Source organism: Protopterus annectens, chromosome 12.part0 (genome assembly GCF_019279795.1).
Source record: "Protopterus annectens isolate FY-2018-M chromosome 12.part0, PAN1.0, whole genome shotgun sequence".
In the NCBI taxonomy this organism is placed as follows: domain Eukaryota; kingdom Metazoa; phylum Chordata; order Ceratodontiformes; family Protopteridae; genus Protopterus; species Protopterus annectens.
In genome coordinates, this window is record NC_056746.1 from 950,510,719 (window position 1) to 950,537,294 (window position 26,576).

General features: G+C 36.6%; 1 protein-coding gene across 3 annotated transcripts in view; it reads left to right on the forward strand.

Moving 5' to 3' along the window:
* Window positions 1-12,383, forward strand: part of ZNF831 (zinc finger protein 831) — a 1,505,884-nt gene extending 1,493,501 nt beyond the window's left edge. For all 3 annotated transcript variants that reach the window (XM_044089983.1, XM_044089982.1, XM_044089984.1), the window contains one exon: window positions 11,007-12,383. In XM_044089983.1, the coding sequence (XP_043945918.1) occupies window positions 11,007-11,645 (639 nt within the window). In that variant the 3' untranslated portion in view covers window positions 11,646-12,383. The remainder of the gene's footprint in view (window positions 1-11,006) is intronic.
* The last annotated feature ends 14,193 nt before the right edge of the window (window positions 12,384-26,576 follow it).

Genomic DNA, 26,576 nt, shown 5'->3' on the forward strand with positions numbered 1-26,576 from the left:
TGAAAAAAAGCAATGGCATCTGAACTGGATATTAAAAAGGGCCCCCAGCTGTTTGAAGAGGTTGGCTTCCAGCTACTGTTTTTATCTTACATGTGCTCTGCAGTCCAACCTACTCATGAGAACTAGAAGAAAAAAAAGAAATAAATGCTGGACTAATACTAATGGAGGACTAATACTGATAAACAGAAGGTTATCTCATCAGTAAAGTCAGAATGGCCATGAACAATGGAGTTGCATTATGAAGTCTGTGGCAGTGGTGAACAAAAAAAGAAGAAATACATATCAGTTGTCTGAGCCAGTAATACTAACAGAAGTGACAGAAAATGGTGCAGCTGTGTGTGTTTGTCTCTACTTACAATATTTAATAAACACAGAGAGGAAACAGAGGTAAAGAAGTAATTGTATCCAGTTACCTATTGCTGGATGGGTAAGAAATCATAGTTTGTAAAAAGCATGCTGAAGTAGGATCCAGCTGAAAATAAACTGACTCCTATAAGATGAGAGATGGCATGAAGTCAAGACATCTTAAAGATGCAGCAGGGTCCATCAGAACTGGCAAATTCTAAAGGCTTTCAAAAGGAAAACATATTGGTATTTGAAAAAAAAAAATCACTTTGAAAATGTAAAAAGGAAAAACAGGAAGCACATGAGTAAAACATGCTATCTTAGTCTGTCTTTTTGAGTAGCAGACCCTTCTGTGAGACCACACACTTTTTTTTGTCTGAGATATACTAGCAAACTGAGAGATAACACAAGTAATATTTATCAAAATACCACACTATCCTACACACAGTTCTGTCTCCAAAGAAGAAAGGAACTGTAAGGAGGACTATATGCATTACTCAGGGAATAACGTTATACTTTTTACTCTACCTCTATCAGTACATAGACTCACACATGCACAGACACACAGTTCTACAGTTAAGAACATCTGAGTAAGTCTGTTTTAAGAAAATTAAACCGTGAGTGAGGCTCTAAAATTTAGTTATTTCCCAGGAGCATTGTGCAAACCAAGCAGTCAGAGATAGTTATTCAAAAACAAAGAATGCAAAAATGCACAGAAAAAATGTGATACAGTATCTCAAGAAAGCATCATGTTTAAGTAATGAAACAGGCAATCTCAAAATCCCCAAGGAAATAAGATAAGGGAATAAATGAGGTATCACTATGAAGAACTAATCTTCCTAGCTATTCCCCGTCCTTGTCCCCAATCCTCAAGAAGACTGAAGAGCTGCATCAGGAGATCTTCCTAAATTCCAGGTGATATGTGACAATACTGGCTCTTCTAGAGCTGCTATGCAAAGACAAGACACATTTGGAGGTGGCAAGACCTATTGATATAAATTTATACAAATTGTACTGTATGATAGCAGCTTATTTCCAGCATTAACATCTGAAGCATGGGTAGATAGGTTTGAAATAATGTTAGGTTTGTGCAAAGACTTAAAGGACTTCTGGCATTCAAAATGGAGCATATTGGATTAGTGAACACAATACTATACCTGGTTCATTGAACAAAAGATAAAGGTATGATTTGCAAGACAAGATCTTCTAATGTAAGGTCAAATGAAGTATACTAAGACACACAGAAAATCAAAGGAAAGAAACATCATTTTTATTGGTATAGGTCTTGAGCAAGACATCCCAGAAAAGGAGAAGTGTGTGAGTTAATCTGTTATGTAGTTACAGGCTCTCTAAGTATTAGCAATGCAAAATTAATGTCAATTAGGGTACTACATATCCCTGTTTCCACTCAGAATGCTAGTTTATTACTATAAGAAGGCAAAGAAGAACTCATTAAATGTTTGAAAATATTAGGCTTTGATGAGGAATATATGTAAAACAAGTAAAAAGGGGAAAATTTCAGTACAGAAATACAAGGCACATCACACACTTTTGTTTTCATAATAGTTGCCTTGGGTACCTGTTAACTATTTAAAGGCAAATAAGAACAGGCATAAAGGTTGGCAAGCCAAACTTATTGGTAGAGGCCTTTTGCATCAATCATTTTCTGTCATACAAGTGCCACAATGTAGAGGGTTAAAACTCTGACTATGCCTTTGGCAACTAGGGTTCAGTTACCAGCTCAGATGTCTGTGGTGCTGACAAGGGGAGAATAGGCAGTCCCATCTTGGTGAGGAGGGATATACTCAGGCACCTTTGACAGTTGATTCCTAGTGGGATTGGGGACACACAGGGTGAATAATCCTTAAAGCAGCTGGTGTACTAGTTGAGTTACAAATGTAGAATGATACTCCAGCATGCTCCATTGCACATCTAGCCCTGGACATTATGAGTGAATACCAAGGGGAAGAGGAGAGAAGAAAAGTTAAGGCATGGAACAGACATAACATAAGAGACTGCACACCTCAACCTGGACAAAGTTTCTGATGCAATTCCCACCCAGGCACTGTAAAAAAGATAAATAAACTGGGAATAAACTCTTATGTCACCCATTGGATTGCTGGCTGGTAGAAAGATAGAATGCAGATAATCACAACAGGAGGAGTTACCTCTACAAAGAGCCCAGTCACCAGTGGAGTCCCCCAGGGTTTTGTGCTGGGACCTTTTCTGTTTAACATCTATGTTATTGAAGTAAAAGCCAATATCAAACAGTTCTGGATGACAGAATTTGCAAATGACTGCAAGTTAGGAGCAGTCATTGAATACCCAGGAAGGTTTGTCCCAAATAAATAACTTGTACCAAAATTATGGGCTGAAATTAAATGCCAAAAATATATTGGTGTATCTTTTGGGAAGTTGTCTACCCCAAGTAACTACCACATTGACAATACACCCCTAAGAGTTGACCCAGTCATTCAGGATTTGGGAACTTATATGGACAGTGACCTAACTTTTGACCTATATTTGGCCATTGAATTAAGAAAATGCAAAGCTTATAAACAAAGAGATTATGTCTAGATCTAGGGATGTCATTCCCCCATTTACTCAGCCCTCATTAGGCCACTCGTTGAATATAATGCCCCCTTTGACATGTATCTGTCCAGACACATGCAACAACTGGAGCACCAACAGAGATATATTACTAAAAGGATACAAGGCCTAAACAACATGTCCTACAAGGGCCAACTCAAAGCCCTGTCACTATACCTGGTATCCTACAGACTGCTAAAAGGTTACCTGTGTCTGGCATACAAGGCATCCCTCAACCCATTACTGATGGATTTACTGCACATCAGCAAGTCAAATGACATCAGAAATACTCTTGTCTACAGATGTAAACTTATTTTGCAACATCAACAGAACAGTTTGGAAGAAAAGGTTTATCTCACAGAGGATGCTGATGCTGTGAAACAGACTTTCTAACTTCCTATCATATAAAACAAAGTTCATCCCTGTTCATATTCAAGCACAACTTAGATCTATGGGTGAGAAAGAGAAAATTTACCGCAGGACTGCCCCCTGTACTACTAATGGACAGAGGCAGCTCCTATATGCTTTATCCAATGCATGGGTCCCCTCAAATTATATATGGTATGATCCCAGTTATTCTCATTAAGGGTAATATATAATTATTGACCACGGGATGGGTAAGGCCAATCTAAACCCAAATGGGATAGGTGATTTTGAGCACAAAAAGAGAAACTGGATAGAATTAAAATGGCCTGCAACGGCAGCTAGTCTAGTACTTACCTATGACCTTATGAACCTATAAAGGCTAGCAGACTAAAGCAACTGGAAAGTACATCTTGGCAGCAATGTAATGCTACCCACATGCCTCAGTGTCCTAATGTGCCACAAGCATGGGCAGGAGTTATTCTAGGAGAGGATGGAGAGTCTGGTAGACCCAGTAAATGAGGAAATGCCCTGGAGTCAGCTAATTGTCAGTTGTGGAGAGCCAGAAAAATATTTTCTATCAATGCATGGCTTGTAGCACAGTGCTACAATTTTTGTTATCATACAGCAATGTTTAATAAGGAATTTTATAATTAGAAAATAAACACTGATGTAACCATTGGGGATTCTCAACTGAACAAAAAGCAGCATTCAACTGCCAAGAAGGGTAATTACTCTGTGCTTCCTATCAGATTATTATGTTCTATGTTGTGATCTTCTGGTTTGTGGTCCTGACATTTTTAATAGAAATGCACTAGTTTCTTGCAGGAAACTGTAAGAGAAGCACTTTAATGTATTTTCTATTAAAGTCATACCTGTCATATAATAAACAAGCCTAAGTATATCTTAGACATTCTAGTGGACACATGCATACACTTTTGTCTCTAAGATAAGAAAAGCATAGTAGAGAGAGATACAGAGATAACAATTTGCCAGATCATTGCTGAAACATTATTTAAACTGAACAAGAGGCACAGTTTTTTGATAGGTATGCCTCAGAACACTCTGACAATGCATTACAATGAATATCCCTGTTAATAACATCACAAATATTCATACAGAAACTCCTTCCATTGGCTAACAAGGTTGAAGGTTCTTGTTCACCAGATTATTATGTTTAATACTTAGTTTAATACTTTGTTTTTTCTAAAATAATGATTTCTGATGTTTACAAATGCAGTTTATGCTTAATGCTAAATATGTTATTATTGTAACTAAAGTTAAATCTTATATCACTGAGGATTACATTCATCAGTAATGCCAATCATTAAAGTTTTTATAATGTTGTCATTTGGAAAATGTTCATTTTTTTATGTGTCTGCAAGGTAAGATGGCCCGGGAGCACTGTCCAATTAAGTTACTTATTCAGAGTCACACAGTAGGGAAAAATAGACCCAGAAAGAATCAAACCCTGTACCACAGATAACAAAAGGCTTGACCTTTATTAACTTTTTCTTTTGGTAAATCACTGAGGATTACAGTTAAGTCAATAATTTCAGTCACTAGAGTTTCAGTCTATATTGTTCAAAAAATGCATATGGATGCAACACCTGTTGTTGTTGTCACTGTGTTAACTATTTAAGAGAATTAGAGTTGTCTGGCACTTAAGGCTCTGAGCTGTCAACAAACTACTTCTTGTAATCAAAATCTGCGGTGGTGCAGCGGTTAGCATTGTTGCCCTACAGCAAGAGGTTCTCTGGTTCGATTCTTGGCTGGAGCGCCATCTGTGTGGAGTCTGCATGTCCTCCCCATGGTCGAGTGATGTTTATAGACATGCAGGTAGGTGCATGTGTGAATGATTGGGCATTGGGCTGGCACCTTGGCACTGTAAAAATCCACTGTCAATCATTAACGGACCAGAGTTCTGTGTGGTGACCCCTAACTGGGAAAAGACATTAGTTTAGTAATCAAAAGTACATAGTTTGAATCCTTCCATCCCCATTTGTCTACTGTATGATTTGAACAAGTCACTTAGATAGTGCTCCTGGGTCATCCCTGTGAAAAGGGATACTTTCTCCATAGCCGGCAATGAACTTGTGAACCTATAAAGTTTGGCTCACTACACCAACTGGAAATCACTTTTTTGACAGCTTGTAATGCTTCTGGTCCTGGGGCCCCCCAACAACAGCAAAGTTATCTTGTTTTGATTTTGTAACATGTCAGTCAAACCAACAAAAGCTAGTACAGCAACCTTGTGCACTTAATAAACCAGGTTGGTAATAACTCTTATTTAAAATTCAAAGATATCTCAGGTTATAAACAGTGTTTTGTCAAGTAACAGGCTTCACAATTCCATTAAATATTTTACCTCTGGCATACTGCCCCCTGGCTTAGTTAAATCGTACTGATGGACATTTTCTCCACTAAAATGAACAACATACCTAGCTTTAGGTATCTGCAATATCCATGACTGCAGGAGGACCCCTTAATCATCCTTGACTGTGTGGGAGCCTCACAAGAGCTGCTGCTGGTTGGACAAGGGAAAATGTATTAATTTTCTGATTATGCTCTTTAACTGAACATGGCTGTGGTATGACCATTTTAGGATAAAGCTGATAATGAACATGAGCAAAGTAAGCATTAGACATCAGCAGCCCAGAGTGACCGATCGCATTGCACACCCTGGACTTTAGGAAGAGATGATGCTTCTGATTTTCAGGGGTGGTTTTCTCTTTCAAGGAGTTTTATAAACACTGGCAGAACACCAGATACTATAGCTCTCAACTTCTTTGCACAAGAATTCCAGGCAAAGCCAAAAATAATAGCACAATAAAAGCTCAAAATCAGGAACACCTTTCAAATATTACTCTAATTCACTTAAAAAATAATAATAGCACCTTTTGCGTCAACATGCATTTTTCGGACAATAAGAAGTATGAACTCTGATCTTTGGACACAAACACACAGTAACTTCTGCCCCTTTATTCCACATTTTGAAAGTTGTGTAGTGTTCTGGTTTTTGAAGATAGAAACTTGACTATGGTTGCAGTTTCTCTAGTTTTCTTGGTGTTGCTTTAGATGTAAGGCAATGTCAAACCACACTAAACTGAATAAATATCAGCAGAAAATTTAAAGAAATGTTTCTAGTCTTAATTCAATCATAGAATAATAGGAGGTTACTAGGCTATAGACCCAGAGGCCATTTCAAGCCTAGCCATTTCATTGCAAAGTAATACCATAGATACTCTAGTCAATACCCAGGACTGTATTTAGTAATAACTGCCCATGTTCAGGATGGTTGTGGACGCTATCCCAGGTAAGAATTTATGGTGCTCCATGCACTTGTCCAGGTTCCTTTTGAACAGTGTCATAGAGGCACTTTACTTCACATGAATTGGCAGCCTTTTTCAAAGACATGGCAGTCACAGGGAGACAAATCTATCCCTCCAGCACATCCTATTCAAGTTACAGGCCATATTTAGGTCCCTGGAATGGTTAGCTCTAGTCCCGTTTGATTTACAGATATGCAGCTTCATTAGTTTTGGGTCAGAGATTGCTCTGTAAGCCAGGTATAAGTTTCCCTTAAGAAGTCTATACAGTACTGAATATAGTGACAGGGACTTTAGTCAGTCTGTGTAAGGCACGTGCTGGAGTCCCTTCATCTTCTTCTTAGTTAGAAACCTCTGAGGTCTCTTCTCAGACAGATTATTACGCTGGATCTATACCAACAACAAGAACAATTAGAGAAACTGCAACCATAGCCAAGTTTCTAGCTTCAAAAAATGGAATACTACACAACTTTCAAAATGTGGCATAAATGGGTAAAACATGGAACATTTACTAGCAACTATGAACAAAGCTCGCAGAATTGTTAAAATGTGTAATTTGTACTTATAACAAGTTCTTTTTTTTTTGTTCAGTCTCCCTTTGCTTTCCAGAACAATCACATGGTTGCAACATACATTTTCTTTTTACACTATTTATAAGGCAAAAAAACTACAAATGGATATAAATTCTTCTGCTGAAACTTAATCACAGACAGTTATAACAACATTCAGAAAATCTTGCAAGTATCATGCAAGTATCATATATCCCCCCCCCCCCAAAAAAAAACTTGGAGTGTGTTATTGTGATCAGACATTCCCTATTTTCTGCTACCCCTAAGGTATTCAAGTCAAAAGTATTTCTCTATGTGTTTTGTGTTGTAGCATTTTCTTGATAGTTTTGTCTTTTTCAATTCTATATATGGTTCTTACTATATTTCATTTATTTCATTGTATATTTGTACCTTAAGCTATTTTAAAATCAAAGGGTTAAAAGGTTAAACAGACAAACCATTCAGCCAAGCAAGAGTTTTTGATGTGTGACACCTTAAACCTCCTACAATGGAGGCTAATGGAATATATGCAAATGATCCCTTAAGGGCATCAAGTGTTTCATATACATGGCTTCTGAATGTCAGTGACTTTTTTACTTTTTAAATCTTTATGGTTACATTCAGGCCAATAAAGCCAAGCCCCACTAGCTGTGGACATGCACGTTTCTGCCTTTTTATTGACCTTATCAGCACAGCACAGCATAAGTAGATAGTTTGTCTATACTTCAGAAACATCAGACCTTTAAATGCAGCTGATGCCAATAAAGATTCAGGTGAGTGCATCATACCCCAACTAACATCCAAAACAAGGGGTAAAAAGTCACACAGACAACCATTCAGTGAAAACTGCAAGAAAAACTCAGCCAAGTTAGAGCTTTCCCTGTGTGATACCTTAAATCTCCTGTAATGGAAGACCATAGCATATGTGCAAATTACCATCTAAGGGCATCAAGTGTTTCAGATACATGGCTTCTGAATGTTCATGACTTTTTAATGCGCTGAAATCACTGTTTCTTATTTTTTAATGAGGCCTGCCATATTAATGTGTTCTGAGGATCCATTTAAAACTCTTTTTAGAAGAGGCATGTTATATATAAGGAACATTGTTTTTTTTACTTTCATGTAATTAGACTGGCAGTAGTATGTGGCTTCTTTCTAGGTGTCTAGAACATGACAACTTTTTTTCACTTTTTTGCCTGAATTACTCTGATTTGTATTCTTAGTACTGTTGTTACCTCTTAACAGTAGTCACAAATCCTCCATAAAAAGAAGAAGCCGAACTGCAGTTTTTTTAAGGCTACCAATTCATAGTCCTCCAAGTGGTGATGGACCCTATCTCACACTCTTTCTGAGGCATCAAACCTATCACTGTTATCCAGGAGCTGGTAATTGACTGCTCATTCTTCTGCATCAAAGAACATTTAACAGGCATGCAAATGTTTAAACTAATTTTGCTGTTTACCAGTGTCTGCAGTAAAAAGCTGTATTTTTTCTTGAATGCTGGTAAAATGTGCAGTATTAGCTGAAAAGTGTTTTATAATTTCTATCATGTCATCAATAGCCTTATAACGCAGAACAGCATAGAACACATACAACTTGCTGTTCTTGAATCAATGTTATGAGATTCATTTTCTCTTTTTGCAGAGGCACAAAGGTCTTTGTCCCATTCCCCCTTTTCTGTTGTATTGTTAGTTATTGACTTGACTGGTTACATTGTAGCATACTAACATTCCATCCAAATCATAATCCTTCAATATGATACATTTTTTTATTCTCTGTGTTGTGCATATTTTCTCAATATATAAAATATGTAAATGCTTTACTAGACTGTGACATTTATTTCTTCATCGGCCAATGGTCTTTCATGTTTAAAAATTGATTGCAAGTTTATTATTATCATGCATTTCCATGCTTTATTATTATTATTATTATTATTTTTTTTTTTTTTGGCTTGGAGTCTTCAGGTGTCCAAAGTGCCCCACCAGCTAATTACTGTTCCCCAGCAAGAATGGAAACCTGAAGCCACCACTGAGTACAGCTCTGACATGAATGATGTATAGGGAAGACCTCAGTTAAAAGAAAAAAGCATAATGTCTGCTCATACTCTGCTCCAGTATATACTTAACCACAAATCTGATAGGATGGGCTGTCAAAGAAGTTGTGAGTTTGAGAGATGCAGTCTTGAAAAGCCATATTTCAAAATCTCAGGCTTTGACATCCCATAGTATATCAATCTTCTACAAGCACTCAAAAAAAAAAACTTTCTCATTGGTTTAAGACTGCACCTGCCTAATGGTTTTAATGTCAGCTTGACACACTATAAATTGGAAATCTGTAGAGACCAATGTTATATCCTTCTCAAAATGTACAGTATTTTTCAGTGTCAACTGTTATATAGCCTAAATAGGTTAGAAACCAAATAGCAATTTTAGTTTATTTCCCTTGAGAAAGAGAAACTGGTATGGACATTTATTTAATTTGCATGCAGCCTTTCATTAGTCTAAAATGTATTTTCTCTAATGCATTAAGGTGTTAGTTGCTTGCACATTAAAATTATACTGTTATGTATTTACTAACCTACATCAGTTCTTATTTAATTGTTTTATTCCCCTAAACCCCCCCTTCCCCCGATTTTTCTTCTGCTTCATTAACCACTTGTAAACGTTTAGGCTGTTTCTTTTTGGCACTGTCTCAGAATCTCAGTAATTATAAGGTGCATCTTCAGAGGTTATATTGTTCTGTTGCTGTGCTGTTTGAGCTGTTGAGACCCATCTCAGACTCTTCACGGACGATTCCCCAGGTGAGAGTGGAACTGGAGAACAATTAAGCACTGTGCAGCAGCACTGCTACCTTCTGCACCCCTGTGCTGTCCAGCTACTTTGCAATCAATTTGTCTTATTCAGCTTATAATGTTTCTGAAACGGAAGAAGGATTGCCTAAAGAGACAAGTAAACCAAAAGCAACACAATCCTGCAACTCAAAGGAGGTGGAAAATAAATTTCTTTACCACAGCGAAATGTGGAACCAACAGCTTTATTACATGTACAAAGGGCAGGGACTTCATCAACATGAGCTTATGACCTACACTTACTTGGAATTCCCAGCCCTTTGTACATACAATAAAGCTGTTGGCTCTACATTTCACTGTGGGAATAAATACTTATAGGCTGGATGATAATGTTATAGCAAATGAGATTGCTGAATTGGATTGCAACAGTCCACTAGAACTATAAATAGTAATAAATGTGGTTAAAAAAAATCAATAGGCAAATCAGGTAAAAGTTTCAAATGAACCAGAATCAGATTAAAACAGGGAGACAGCTCTAAATTAGTCTGTGGTTATGCCAATAAGGGCTGTTGCTCTTAGTGAGTAAGAAACCCTCTTGGGCATGGGCAGTCATCACTAAGTGAAATCTTGGGTATTGACTAGTATTTTCATGGTATTACATTGGGATGAAACAGTTAGACTTAAAATTACCTCTGGGTGGATAGCCTAGTAATCTCATATCATCCTATGATCATATGTGTTTCAATATGCATAAAGGAGTGACATTACAGAATGCTCACATTCTCAAAACTGAACATATTCTGATCTGTGCTTTCCTTTTGTCACATCGGTCTTCTGAATATAACTGTTATAGTCTGCAGTTGAATTAAATTATGTGTTCTACACAGTTATGAAAGTGAGTAAACAATCAGAATATCTGGGAACTGAAATTCAGCTGTGATAGTAGCATATTAGTTCCATTACTTAAAATGTTTGTTTCATGGTCTGCAACAAATGCATAATAAAGGCAGCCACTCACATCCATGTGTTTGTCTTTCCAAGCAGGAGCTGCAGTTTACAACCCAAGTCGAGATGAGCATTGAGACATGCTTACAGCCCATCTCTTTGGCTTCCCCTGATACAAACCAAGTCATGGAAAGTGTTCAGAATGAAATGAATCCTTTGATGATGACAGTTGCAGGTCTAGAACCCAAAGTACCTGCACACACATCTGAAACATGCACAAAAGGTAAATCTGTGAATGTGCTTAATCTGCTGCTCTCGCAGCCAGCAGATGAAAAACACGTGCCACAAAAAGTAAACATTCGGTCACTTTTGCAAGGGAGGCAGTCACCATTATTCACATCCGAACAAAGTTCTGTTCATCATGTCAGTGAAAATGATTATATAAATGATGGAATGCAAGCTAAGGAGAAAAATAACAGAGCCTGCCAGAAGACTGCAAACACTGCTGAGAAAAATTATGAACCTTCTCTAATAAGCTACCAAAACCAGGAAAGCACTTATTCAGAGTCTGTAATCTGTTCACATGTATCAGTGGAATCATCAAAGAGGAGAAGGAGTTTAGGAATGACTGGAAGACAAATTCACTTGGAATACAGTGACATAAGCAGTGATGATGATGAAGGAAGACTGATCATTGAAATTGAACCACATGAGCCCAATACGGCCACCCAAGAATAGACAGGATGGTTCAGAATCATGCCACCCATGGAAAAGGATGTATAACTAAGATCTAATGAGAAAAACACGTCAGCTACCATGACTTTATCACATTTGTCTTAATTTTGTTATGATTTGGCTCTGTCACTCTGGTCCAGGCAGTCCATAGCTTGCTGTACAGGAAAAACAGTTAAAGAAAAGGTTACATCCTTTTGAGTTTCTACCAGTTTCAACTACAGGATCAGAAAATAAAGCATTACTTCATAATTATAGTGATGTATTTTTCAAGCATCTGTAAAAACGATAGTCATCCACTTTACAAATGAACTGCTTAGGAAAGATCTTTCATATGGAACATGGCATGCAACAACTGACAAAAACAAACAGCTTTTTGCTTTTCTTTAAGCATGAAACTACTGTTTACATATCCCATTAGTTAATGACACTGTGTTTGTGAAAAACAGGTGACGTATGCACTGCTATTTGCACTCTGAATTTATCAAGCAACTCTTGCCAAACCTTTTTTATTTTTGCACATTTGAAGTATATATTCCACAGTTGGTTAGTAAATACTACATTGTTTTTAGCACAGATGTTTTTTCAGTGTTTTGCTTTGTTTTTCAAAGTTTGTTAACAGTGAATTCCTGATGCTAAGAATTTTTGGCTAGCATTGTGTTGTACTTGACATTTTATACAGTATATGCTATTTATTAAAGCAGCTGTTTTATAAATTATATAAACTATAATTTGCTCAGTTCACCTGCTGATGTCACGGCCTGATTACTGAAGCAGTAGGTACTTCATTGTTTAATAAGGATATTGCTACATCTTTTCCATTTGTTTCTGTCTAGACTTCATTTTTGTGATGTTTAGATTTTAATAATGTGTTTGATACTGCTGTTTTTTAATGATCCCTTTATTAGTAGATTGAAACTATATGTTCATAACATAACTAAGAGAAAACATGTTTGGAACAGTGAGCAGACCATACAGAGAATGCAGTAACAGTGCAGAGGTCTCACTTCCCTCATCCAGTGCCGTACAGCTAAGGTCTCACTGCTCTCATGCAGTACCGCTCAGCTAAATTATTCAAACTGACCAAACTTACTTTCTTCATTGTTCCCCAAAACGATGCCTCCTTGCCTCTTTCCTTCTGTCACAGACATGTGCATTCATGATTGCGCTCAGTGTCTTTGTTCTTGTCCTTTCTCCCTTCCAGCATACTGTGGTAACTAGTGCATTCAGTTGCAAATGCTACCAAACATCTGTGTATATTAGTGACCAAAAATGGGGCTATGGAGAGAGAATGCAGTAGCAATATGGGCCATGCTAGTGAGTAACACAGTAGATTGTCTGTCATCCACCTCATTTATCACCCATGAAGTCCATTCCCCCCTGCATTCCCAATACACATCATTCATTTAGTGTTTGCCATTGCTGTGCTCTGTCAGTCCTCATGTAGTAATCATGTCAGAGGCTTCCCCCCTGTGAAAAACCCTTGACAAGTGCTATAGCACAAGTCCTTTTGCCCTATACAGACATATCCTCATTCTCACTTTCTACTAATTATTCGTATGGTCTGTTGTCTCCCTTGTGTAGTTCTTTATGGAGCTTCTCTGAACTATGCCCATGTCATAATACTGCACCAGTATGGACGTCTATTTCCCATTCAGAGCTCCGAAATTGATTGTACCCATCTAAATCTACCTTCTTATTGGCAGTGCATGCTTCACAATTACTGCAGGTATCAAGGAACTGTTCTGTCCTTTCATGTTCACTTATCCTGTACCGGTGATCCTTCTCCTTGTCTGCTGCTCACTAGTGCGATCTCTGTGGCTTTTCCTATTCTGTAGTGCAGAATCAACAAGTCCCCAGGGTTTTGTTGTGCTCTAAATTGGCTGCGGAGTTCCTACTACTTGATGATAACCAGGAATGCCATTTGTGGTTGCAGTAAGCAATGGCATCATGAGTGACTTAGGAAAACACTGAGTGCTCAAGGTGAGGATAGCAGGATGCTGATTGTTTTTTCTGCATATTATATGTTTTACTATTTGTGTTCTGTTCAGGGAATGTCACTTTATGACCGTGAAAGTTAAAAACAGAGAATTAGTATTGAGAAAGGAGTTTATGTATGTGTGCAGTTGCTGACCACCAGTTCACTGGAGGTTGTACTTGCTGTTATACCAATGCATGATACCAGACAATTACTTTTGCCCCACAATTGAACTCTGAATTTTGGTGCCACTGCAGGATGATCAAAGCATATTAATCTAGCTACTGTTAGGATGCAGCCAATAAATTGAAAACCTGGAAGGCAGCTCAAGAAAAAGGTCATAACTAAGTGAGTTTACATTTCATAACTTCTACATAATGACGGTATGTGCAGTAATGGTAATGCCAGCCATGATTAAAAGGCCAGATATGTATAATATAGTCCAGGAAAGGAAAAACATGAAGTGTGGCCTGTTACAGAAAAAGCCCTAAAATGATTTGCTTACAAGACAACATTCATGTTCTGGGATGACTACCTATCTGTTACTGTTTACTGTGGTGACATTTCTCAGTGTGGCTGTAAAAACGTGAGGGAAAGTAGAATTTTAATGCCAACATTAAAGTAAGGACAGGGAGGGAATGTAAAGTTGTATAAGGTACTCACCATAAGAGTAGAGCCTTGCCTAAAAGGGTATTTCCCACTGGATGGCATATATAACACATGCATATTGCCTTCAATACTCTTCCCTCATTAGCCAGAAGTTCAAGCAATCAGCCCCAGCCTACTGACTCAAAATGCTTCTCACAGCAACCTGAGTGTGTTAGAATCTTACACTTCAAAACAAATTTTGACACTGCAGTTGCTTATGCTCTAGATTCATAGATTTATAGGCTAACTGCCCTCATGGACCACATTTTAAGCCTAGCCAATTACCCCCTATGAGAATCAAACCCTGCACCTTGTGCTTCTAAGGTAAACACCTTAACCATTACACCACCCTCCGACCCTCCTCTAATGAATAAAGTTCTGCAAAAGAGCTGTTTACAACAAAAGCTTTATAACAAAAATTATATTAAGAAAAAAAAATCAGTAAAGTTAAATATAAGTATAAGGGCACAGAGATATAGATTAATGAAGTGCAAGCATGCATAAAACACATTTAAAACGTAGGATGGATGAGGGAAGTATATTCACTAGCTGGTATCTCCTCATTTGAAGTTAAGCGCTTTCATACAACCTTTGTTGGACTTCTTCAGAACAACACATAAAAGAAATTCAACCCTTTTTATACACACCTTGAAACTTGTTAAATTAAACAATTGAATAATTAGTTAATAAAACACAACCGATCTCTGTCAGAAAGTTACGTTCCCACATTGTGGAAAGTCTCACATATAATTCCCCTCCACAAAGGCGGTCCCTCTGCAGAACTAACCAATTACCGCCCCATAGCTATTCTCTCTCCACTCTCCAAAATACTAGAGAGATGCATACACTCTCAGGTCTCACACTACCTCCTTACTAACAACCTCCTTTCCAGTACTCAGCATGGTTTCTGACCAAACCATAGCACCACCACTGCCTTACTCTCCTTTACAAACACTATCCTTCAGCATAAAAACAATGGCTATCTCTCCTCTGCTACTTTCCTAGACCTATCTAAAGCATTTGACATGGTCCCACACAAACAACTTATCTCTGTCCTCAATAACCTGTCCTTCTCACAATCAGTCACCAACTGGTTTCAGAGTTACCTGTCTGACCGCCAACAATCCGTTGTATGGCAGAATGACATATCTCCCCAACTACCTGTCTCCATAGGGGTTCCCCAAGGATCCATCCTTGGACCCCTACTTTTCTCTGTTTACACCAATAATCTAGCCTCTGCCACCAAACATGGCACACTCATCCAATACGCAGATGACTCTACCATCATCTGCTCAGCCCAGTCCCTACCCAAACTGCAAAAGTCACACAGGAAGCCTTTTCCTCTGTTGAAACATGGTTATCCGATGCCCAATTAATACTCAACCCAAACAAAACTAAACTACTCATCTTCCAACCCACCAAACATACTCAAAACAACTCTCACTTTAACATCACAGCAAAAGACAACACCACTATATACCCAAATGAACACACCAAATTGCTAGGAGTGGAAATAGACAATAAACTAAAATTTGACATTCACATATCCATGACCATAAAAAAAGTCCACAAAAAACTAGGAGCATTATACAGAAATAAACAATTTCTCACCAAAGCAGCAAAGATTTCAATAGCAAATTCCCACCTTATCACCACCCTACTTTATGCCTCTCCAGTATATACCAACCTAAGGCAATGTGATCTAAACAAGCTAGAGACTTGCTACAACAAAATCGCAAAATTCGCCACAGGGGCATCCTACCGTAGTCACCACTGTCTCTCACTTGCTGAACTGGGCTGGCTTGAACTCCCTCACCTCCTTCAGTGGTATCAACTCTCACTCGCCCACAAACTAGTAAACCATCCACTAAATGTCCCATCCCTCCAGAATCTACTCCAACCCTATCGCACCACCAGACCACTAAGATCCAGCAACAAAAATCACTTGCAGATCACTAAAGCCAATAACTCTGCTGGTGAAGCACTATTCTCTTGCGCCATAGCCAAATTATGGAACTCACTCCCACCCACAATTACCTCTGTACCATCATGCACCAACTTCAAAACTTTATTAAAAGCGCACCTAAAAACATGCTGGCTATGCCCTTGCAACTCCCACTCTAATATCATCCACCCCATCCAACTACTACCTTTCTTTCACCTCCACTAACTACCTTGATGATAGCAAGCTCAGATGCTCATAAGCCTAGTACTTATTATACAGCAGGAACTTCTCATTGTAACATTTGTTAATGCCTGTTATGTACTTCACAGATAAAGATTCTAGTTGTCTACTGATGTACTACGTTCTTCATCTGTAAATATGTTGTAAGTAATTTCTATGTTAAATTGTTAATCACTATGTAATCCAATGTAACTACTGTCTGTTTATTTTACTGTGGAGCTTTTCTCCCCGGGCCTCCACTGAAAATGGACCCACGTCCAGTCGGACACTCCCGGTCAACAAATTTAAATAAATAAATAAATAAATAAAATTAACCCATAATAACCCCATTCACTTACCCCAGTCATAAAACACCATTTTAATACACATTAAAACCCTAATAAATAAATACAACCCATGTAAAAATACTAAGTAATCCATAAAAACATTTTTAATGTTAACCTAAAATATACTGTAATTTCAGTATAGCTGTTAAACTAACATTGTCGTTGATACCTGGAAAATTGGTGGCATCTAACCTCAGTTGCCACCTCAACTCACAGATATCTAAATCTCTGTCCAGAACCCTGACTGCCTGTCCTTGGTCAATTGCTGTAACACCACAGATTTAAATCTATGACATGGATTTTTAAATATATGCCTTGCCAATGCATTAGTAGTCTTCACATTCTTGATATCTAGAATATGTTCCCTGATTCGATCTTTAAAATGCCTCCTAGTCTTCTCAACATAGAAGGTTGAGCAGTACAGTATGTGGAAGTGGACTCCCTTATCCTAATTTCTTGGTTACCTGCAGTTTCACACAGAAAAGGTCTGCCACACATTCAGTGTTAAGAATGTTTTAACTGGTATCCATGTCAGATAATACTGGATCATAATAATTAATAAAAATAACTTTATAATAAGCATAAAGTAACATATTGTGTCCATCTGGCCAGCTTCCTAGCTGAAGTTGTTGGTAAGCTGGTAGTATAGTAAGCTGGTGGAAGTGTTCCACATTCTGTGCATTTGTTCCACATTATAAGAGAAAGTGTCCGCATTCTCAGTATGGAAAGTTGAAATTTATGAGCAAAGTGACTAGTCCTCCTTTCATGCCTTTTATAGAGGAAGGAAGCATAAGGCTGGGCAGTTTGGTTAACACATTTAGTCCTTTCAGTCCATTATATGAATTGATTGCTCTCTGCTGAGCATCTTTTCTTCTTTATTTTCCTATTTAAACAAATGCACTGAAATATGAATAACAGATTATGTAATAATTATTTGCACTCAAAGAAACCTTGTTTTTATGAAATAGGGTGTAAAGTTATTTGCACACCAGTCCATCAAAATGGAAATCCATCTGTCTGATGTGACTGCATTTAAATTTCTTCTAAAATAACACTTCTTTGGTCAACAGCAGAAGTGAGTTCAAAAGTAAGAAATCTTAGCATTTTAATTATAAAATTCAAATTCCAAGTAGGGTAAATATTCTTTCCATGAGGCCTGAGATGCTGAGATGAGAAATTAATCCAAGGACATGTTTAGCTGAAATATTGGATTCAGAAGAAAGGTTAACCTAGCATGAAATCTGAAATGACAAACAAATGTACTTTGAGTAAGAAATATGGAAGACTAAATACTGTAATATCTGTGGGACAGTACAAGAAAAAAATGTTAAAATTGACTGGACTAGCACCAAAAAGGAAGTAAAAGGGAATATATCTATTTAGCAAAATAAGATTTGATATATTTTAGTTTCCAGGTTTCTTTTAAATTAGAAAAAAAAAACGTCATCACAAAATAACTGGAAAACAGGACTGAGCTGAAATCTTCCATCTTGTGAGTATAGAAGACTTAAAGCTGGCATGTAATACTGTGCTGTATTGCTATATCAGAAAACTGCAGAACAGAGAAAGAGGGAACTTTGCTGAAAGTCGTGTCTTATAAAAGGGAAATCACTGAGCTGTGGAGGAATTGGAAGGAAGATATAATGTAGATGCTACCTCAAATCCTTGATGCTGTGGCCAATGCAAAAATGTAAGAAAGCAGAGTACACAAACGTGGAAAAGAATGTGGTGGAATGCAGAAAACTATTTTGCTTGATCTCAATGAATTGTGTAGTTTCCATTCATGAGAAAAAAAAATCCATTTGCTAAAAATATGTTTAATGTATTCCTCAGTGAATTAGCCTATTCTGAAATTATCATGGCTGATCTGCAAAGTGTGCAAGAATGAATCACTCTATTATATTTCAAGACAGGAATGAATCCCTTCCTTATAGTTCAAGTACCAGCTTAATGTAGAATTATATGTGGCATCTGTGGGAGTCAAGGACGTAGAAAAGAATGAGGCTCTAGGGCTAAGTGTAAGGTTATTTCCATCATGATGATATAAATTTTAAAGGAAAACCATACGGCCTGAAATGTTAAGCTTAGTAAGTAAGCTCCCTAAAAAATATTAGCTGCATTTCTGGTCAAAAACTGTGAATTCTGGTAAACAGGAGTGCTTGCAATAAGCTACTTATATGAAGCCCAGTGATTAAAATTCTTGATTAAAGGGGAAGCTAAAGTGAGTATTTCTCTAAAGAACTTTAACTTCAATAGCAAAGATTCTTGAGATAAAACTGCTGTTTTATGGGGAGTATGTCATTAAGGAACAAGAAAACTGTAGAAATCTAGAACTCCATAACTCTGAGGATCATTATTTGTATGGCTCTCTGTGAAAGCTAAACATGTCTAGTGCATGTTGCAATGAGGGAAAAATACTTTATATAACTTGGAATTAAATGTGTAGTGCTTTTTGCCATGAGGGAGCAATACTTTATATAACTTGGAATTTGGAGTGACACCCAACACTTTCTTTATCTGAAGGGGTTGTAAGTATGACAAAGCTAATGAAAAGTTGTAAGTTCTTATTCACACTTGTAAATGAATCCACTTACAGTACAAAAAACTGTTCAGTTATCACTCCTTTCTATCCCTTTTGGGATAAAAAAAGACTCTAGAAAAAAACTCTCTCTGTTCTTGTAAAATAACTCATTGAATTGGATCATGTCCAGTAAATTATAAATTATAACAGAAGACATGTATAGCTTTAAAAAGGAGAGTAGAGGAACTAGATCTAAAATGGTGTTTCAGACAAATGTTGTTATACAGTCTTAGCAATAATACCTGTTACCGAGTTGCATGCGTTTATGCTTGCCCACTGAGATGTAAATAAAGACCACCTTTTTCCTTATAGACAGTAAAGGTCTGGGGGAGAGAGATTAGGACTGTCCTTGTACTGCTCCAAATGAATATGGAATGCAGGCATAAGTTAGGAAAAATAATTACAAGTCAAGACATTAGTATTAATATATTACAAGCACCTACTTTGAATTAAATCCAGACTAGTTTCCAGTTGTCCTAGGGTAGAAAGAACAGAGATGGAAAACTAGACAACAAATGCTAGTATGGCACAATGGAACCAGAAACCATAGAAAAAACAGCCATCTCAGGGTTTCCATGATGGCTGCATGATGAGCAACAGATTAATTTCAGCTCTACCAGTTTGAAAACAGAAACTCAGAAAAGACAGCCAGTGAATTTGTCTTTTAAGTTAAATTTCAGTAACTGGCGAACAACTGTACTGCCTGGATGCCAGAAAAAAGAAATTCAGAGAACCTGAAAGAAAATCAATCACAAAAGGTGAGGTGAAAACATTGACCAAGAATAATACTGCAGCTGTTCAGCAAAAAGCATTTCAAACTCCAGCTTTGGTGCAATACATGACTTCCAGTAATCTAGAGGGGAAAAAAGTCAAATATGCTTGGAGCTGATTAAAATATTTGAAACATTGAAGGACTATATCAACTCAAATATCAAAAGGTCGGAAAAATGGATGAAACATTAAACATATATTAAGAAGAGCTGATAAAACTGCATAAATCAGAGGTCAACATGAAGAAAAGACTGGCTGAGTATAATACTTCTCAGATTGAGATGTTTCAAAAACTGGTAGAATTAGAGAACAGAGCAAGCAGGGAAACCTGAGATTTTCTGCTGCACCAGAGAAACTGGAAGGAACAGACTGTATTCATTTTATGAAGCTACAAATATGCAACTGCACCAGTATTCCATATCAGAAGTTGTTACTTGAAAGGACACATCATGTGTATGCTCTAAACATGTCCTTTTAGAAAGCAACCCAAACCTTTAATAGTAAAGATGCAACTCTACCAGCAGAAATATTTGATTCTGATAAAACTGTAGCAGAAGGATAATGTACTAAAAGTGGGAGACAGTAGAGTGTTTGTGGAAAATTATTACTCATCAAAGAGAAGTAAATTTATTCCAGCAATCAGGGAATTTTGAGAAGCTGGTGTGTGATTCAATCTGCTGTATCCAGCTATATTCAGAATATTTTTTTCCTGTAGGGTCAAAATCATTATTTGATGCACGTTAAGGAGGAAATACAAACGTTTGTCCAACAAAAGGTGAGCTATCAAACAGAAGGAGATTCTGCTTCTTACTCCTCTGATAATAAAGCCCATAGAGAGACTATGCCAGTGAAACCTTTTCCAAAGTTCCAAAGGAAAATGCTTTAGAGGTAAAAAAAGCACAGTAGTTGACGAGAATAATCAGGCTTATGGTGGAAATGAGCCAGAGACTGGATTTGAGAGATGGAGATCAACAGGAACAAAACCAGCAACTTGGAAACTGATGAATCAATGTAGAAATATAAAGCATTAATTACATTTATGAAGTATGACAGAATAAGAAAATCTAGAAATAATGAACTTTTTTGACTTTGTTAAACTTGCAGTGACCCCAAAGTATATGCTTTACTTCATGTCATTAATGTTTGGAAGAAGATTTAGGAGAGGAAAGAGGAAGGAAAAAGTTAACTGTAAGCAAAACAAAAATTTGTTTTTAACAGTATTTTTATAATATAAGGCATATACTGCATGCTATAAAGTAAAATTTGTTTTCAGTTGATTTTGTCTGTACTATGTATACTAAATTAAATAACTGAGAAGAAAGCCTGGACAAAAAGGCATGATATAAATAAAATTGACATGCCTTTTCTTATTTTGCATAGGAGAATGACTGATTAAGACCTTTGTCTTGATTTAATAATTTTTAAGGGGAAGCAAATAAATAAAAGAACACTGAATATAACAAATACTGAACAGTGTTTTTCCTCTAGCACCTAAATTGTTACAGTGCAATACATGTAGTGGAACACAACTGTGTATCTGGTTCTCATGTTTCTATGGAGACAATCTGATAAGGGGGCAATAAAAACAGAATATTTTTTCTTTCAATGGCTAGAAGATAATGTTTTCTGAAAGCATTCAAGTTTTTTTTTATTTGGGAGAGGAATAAAGATAAGACAAAAACAGAGAGTATTTATTGGAAGTAGAAGCACATGCTTATCATTTGTCCATGGATAACCTTCATTATAGGTTAATTCAAGCCTGTGAGTGTGGCTGTCAATGTGGGACAACTATTCTTATTAGAAGGGTTAAACTTCGTTATTTGAAGATATACATAGTGTTGTATGTTAATATTAAGTTAATAGGTTTTGGGGGTGTTTTTGAGGGTTTTTTTTAAAAAAAGTTTTGTAAGATGTGAAATAGGTTCAAATGGATATGTCAAAAAAACAAATGCATAAAAGATCAACCTACCAAACATTAGTGTAGGTATGTAACACAAAAGCTGAAACTATGCATTTAAAAAACTGTTATACATAACAGGTGGGAATAATAATTTTTTATAATGACACTTTCCATATTATCTTTAAATCTGAATGGTCTCACAGTCATATACAAAAAAGAAAGAGTTATGAGCTACATTAAAAATGCAGAGTGCAGTTAGTTATGCTACAGGAGACACATTTGGAAAGAAATAAGCATATGGATTTGATAAAGAAAGGATTTCAGGATGGATACCCAACAGACTATCTGGAACAAAGAAGAATGTAAGTACTTACACCAATTGTAAGAGGAACCCCAATAGTGATACAAGAGGACAAAAAGATAATAATGGTAGATTTCTAGTAATAAGGGGCTACTGTCAAGGGAGGGTGATTATGCCTTCATGTATTTATATTCCACCTAAAAGTGCTACAATGGAGCATAAGAAGATTCTGGTAGAAATAATCAGCTTTCATTGGGGAATATTACTTATAGGAATGGCATTTGATTTGCAATAGTTAGGATGTATCGGAGGGGAGGGCTAGATGGTAAAGTATAACCAAACATGGTAGATTTTTGAAGACATTTATGAAAATATTTAGTATGGAAGGTGTGAATTCAGTAGTAAGAGTTTCGAGATAATTTACATATTATTCTCCAAGGGACAAAAAACAGGCAAGGCTAGACAGAAATTATATTTCACAGGAATGTGTGTTTTTAATTGAAAGTTTTGATATGCATCCAATAACTATTTCAGATCACACACCAATAATAATTGAAATAAAAATGCAGGGTAATGAAATTGAAATCAGACATTGGTACTTCCCCCACCTATCTGTTAAAAAAATAGGAATTTAAAGAATGGGTAGTGGAAATTATTCAGGAATTATTAGAGAACATAGAAATTGCTTCTGAAAATATAGCTTGGGAGTGGGCTAGGGTAGAAATAAAAGAAAAAGAGATACTGTTAAGAAGTAACAAGAATTATTTAGAGGGTCTGACAAAGGACTGAAGTATTGCAGAATTGGGTGAATCTCACAGAACAAGAAGAGACACGATTGCAGAGTGCAACAGAGAAAATAAGTGAATACCTTGATAATATGCATGAGTTTAGAAAGACTGCTGTTAGGCAACTGTTTTGGTAATAACTCCAGAGCACACAAGTTTTTATCCCAATAGCTCAGGCAACAGAAAGTAGAAAGGGTTGTTGCTAAGCTTAGGGAGCCTATAACAAGGAAAATAACCAGAGATCCTCTATAGCTATTAAAATATTTGGGAAATTTCATGAAAATCTATATAAAGCAGAGGAATGTGGAAATCAAGAAAAAGTACAAATGGAAATGTTTATGGAAGAATTAAATATGTCAAGGTTAGAGGTAGATGAGGCTCAATTACTAACAGGATAGGAGGAAATGAGATAAAAATGGTGATGTATAATCGATCTAATGGAAATTTCCCAGGAATAGATGGTATTCTTGTGGAAGTTTGGAAGCTAGAAGGGAAGAAAGTGATGAAGATTTGGAAGGTTTTGTTTAACAGTATTTTAAAATGAGTAGAAACATATGCTGGAAGAAAGCAGTGGTGTCTGTAATATCTAAAGATGGTAATGACCCATCAAATCCAGTCTCATATAGGCCTATTTTGACTCTAAACCAGGATTATAAAGTGTTTACATCTATATTGGCTAAAAGAATGGCAAAGATGATGCCAAAATTGATAAATATAGATCAATGGGGTTTTGCAGAAGGGAGGCAAATATTTGACAACATTAATAGAACAATGATGATCCAGAGGGAAGCAGAATGTGAGAAAATACCACTGCTTTTGGTGGTTCCTGATGCAATGAAAGCATTTGACAGAGTAAGCTGGGATTTTATGAGAAGGGCAATGGGAGCATTTGCATTCCATGATAAAATTATAAAGTTGGTTAGGAGGATATTATGAGGGATCAGAGACAAAAATAAAATGGGGGTGTTCCTCTCTGATAGATTCTGTTTAAGTAGAGGAATCATGCAGGGGAGTATCCTCTTTCCCCTTTATTTGCATTATATTTAGAACCATTGGCAAAGACAATAAGGGACCCAGAAATTCAAGGATATAATTGGTATGGTAGTAAAGAAAAACTGGCTTTATTTACAGATTATGTTATTTTATACCTGATACAAACCAGAACAAAACATTCCAGTGTTGTGGAACATTCTGAGACAGTTTTAAATCTTTTCAGGGTGCAAAATTAATGAAGATAAAACAAAAGCAATAACTATAAACTGTATACCCGCACACAAATTGGTTCAGTAATACCCATATTTATGAGGACATGATAACATGAAGTATATAGGATGATGGCTTAAAAATTATTTAGTTTTGGCAGTTAAGGATATCTGAAAAGAGAATAAACAAAAGATAATAGATAAACTGAGAAACTGGAAGCTCTGTTTTATGAATATGGATACCAAGATACAAGCAGTGAAAATGTTTTAGCCACTTTAGATTTATACACTTCAGGCATCTTTTTATCAACCACAGGATAAGTTGTGGATGGCAATTAATAAATAGTTGAAGGATTTTATCTGTGAGGAGAAGAGGGCAAGAGTCAGGTGGGATAAGTTGATCCTTCCAATACAGCAAGGTGGTTTGGGATTACCTGATTTGAAGGGGTATCTCAGAGCTACACAGTTAAGGCTCTAATACATAGCACACAGGATGCTATCATTCAAACTGGAAAGAGATGATGGTAAAACTGTGGGGGGAAGCTCACAAATTAAGGAGAGACTGGAACTTTTGGATGCAGATCCTTAAGAAGAATAACAATATCCATACAGGAAATTATTATATTCATAAAGTAGCAGAAGTATTCTAAGAACTGAGCCAACATAGGCATGAAGAAAGGATATTTTGTAAATAGGAATGACTGCAATTAGGGGTACAGAGAATAGGCAAGATGGGGCTGGAATTTACTGGAGTAAACTAGCAAAGGAACCAATATATTGGAAGGAAATAATTAGAGAGGGAAAGGTAATAGAATTGAAAGAGGCCAAGAATTTATTTGGACTGCAAACTACAGATTGCCTTCAGAATCAATGACTGATATCAATGTATAGACAAAGAGAAAGAAATACAAGGATACTAAGTGAAAGACCAGCACTAGTAGAGTTTTTAGTAGAATCTAGAACAGGAGCTGCTGTTAAAAAGGGACAATTAGTTTGGCATACAAAATACATCATGATAACTATAGGAATCAATTAGAGCAAGTTAGAAAGGATTGGGAAGAGAGATTGGATAAACACTTCACAAAGAAATAATTGGAGGATATATGTATGGCTTCCAAATATGCAACAAAGTCTTGAAGATTTAGGATCTTTGCTTGGAAGTGTTTGCATAGGTATTTTTATACCCCAAGCAGACTCCAAGGGATTTTTCCTCAGGTCAAGTGCAAATGTTGGAGGTATAATAGGGAAGAAAGAGGCAATTATGAACATATTTTTGGGAGTCTAATGAGATGGCAGACTTTAAAAATTCTCTGCACACTACTCTAACTGAAATACTGGCTGAGCACATTGGTGTAACTAAGTAAGTGATTGTTTTGAGCTATGATACAGAATTGGAATCCCTTAAGCATAGTAAGGCTTTGCTGAGTTTAATTCTGGTGGCTATCAAAAATGTAATGACTAGAAAATGGAAATCAAAGTCTAAACCAACTGTACTAGAAGTAGTGAATATAGTAACATAGATAAAACAAGAGGAAGGGGGATGTTTAGAAAAGGGTAAGAACAAATTACATATAAAAATAGGAATTGTGGTAAGAATACATGCAGAATAAAGTTTTGGAGGAGGGAGGAAAGACGTTTAAGGGAAGGCAGGAAATGAATGAAATTTGTAATGTTTGCCTGCAAATGACTGGATAGATTATAAATGATGTATAATGTTTGCAACTGAAAATATGTCAGTATGGTTTGTATTCATTGATATAAATGTATGATTGCCTATGTCATAAGAGATAATGCAATAAAGATGTTTCTTGTTTAAAAAAAACAATCATCTCAGAAAGGAGAGACATTTAATGCTCATAACAGAAGCCTTACCTCGAGTCTCGTCCTCACGGCATCACCTATTTGTATATACCATTCATCAAAGATGCATTTAGTAATAGACAGAATAAAACTATCACCTTTAGGGTTCAACTTTTCAGTTTATCTTAAATGTCAGCATCAGTAAAGGGTCTTATACATCCCTTGTCTGTTCATGAAAATAAAAATGACAGGAAGAATATTAATCTGGTAGTTAAACACATTTACAGATAAAAATAAAGAAGTGGGGACTTTTGTCATGTTTTTCAAAAGCTTTGGATGCTAAGGCTACTATTTTACCACTACTAGAATTAAGTAAATTAATGGAAGAAAGGTTTACCAAAAACTAAGTGCTAAATGGGTAAACTTCAGACGTTTTTTATAAAATCATTCTGGTTAGGTA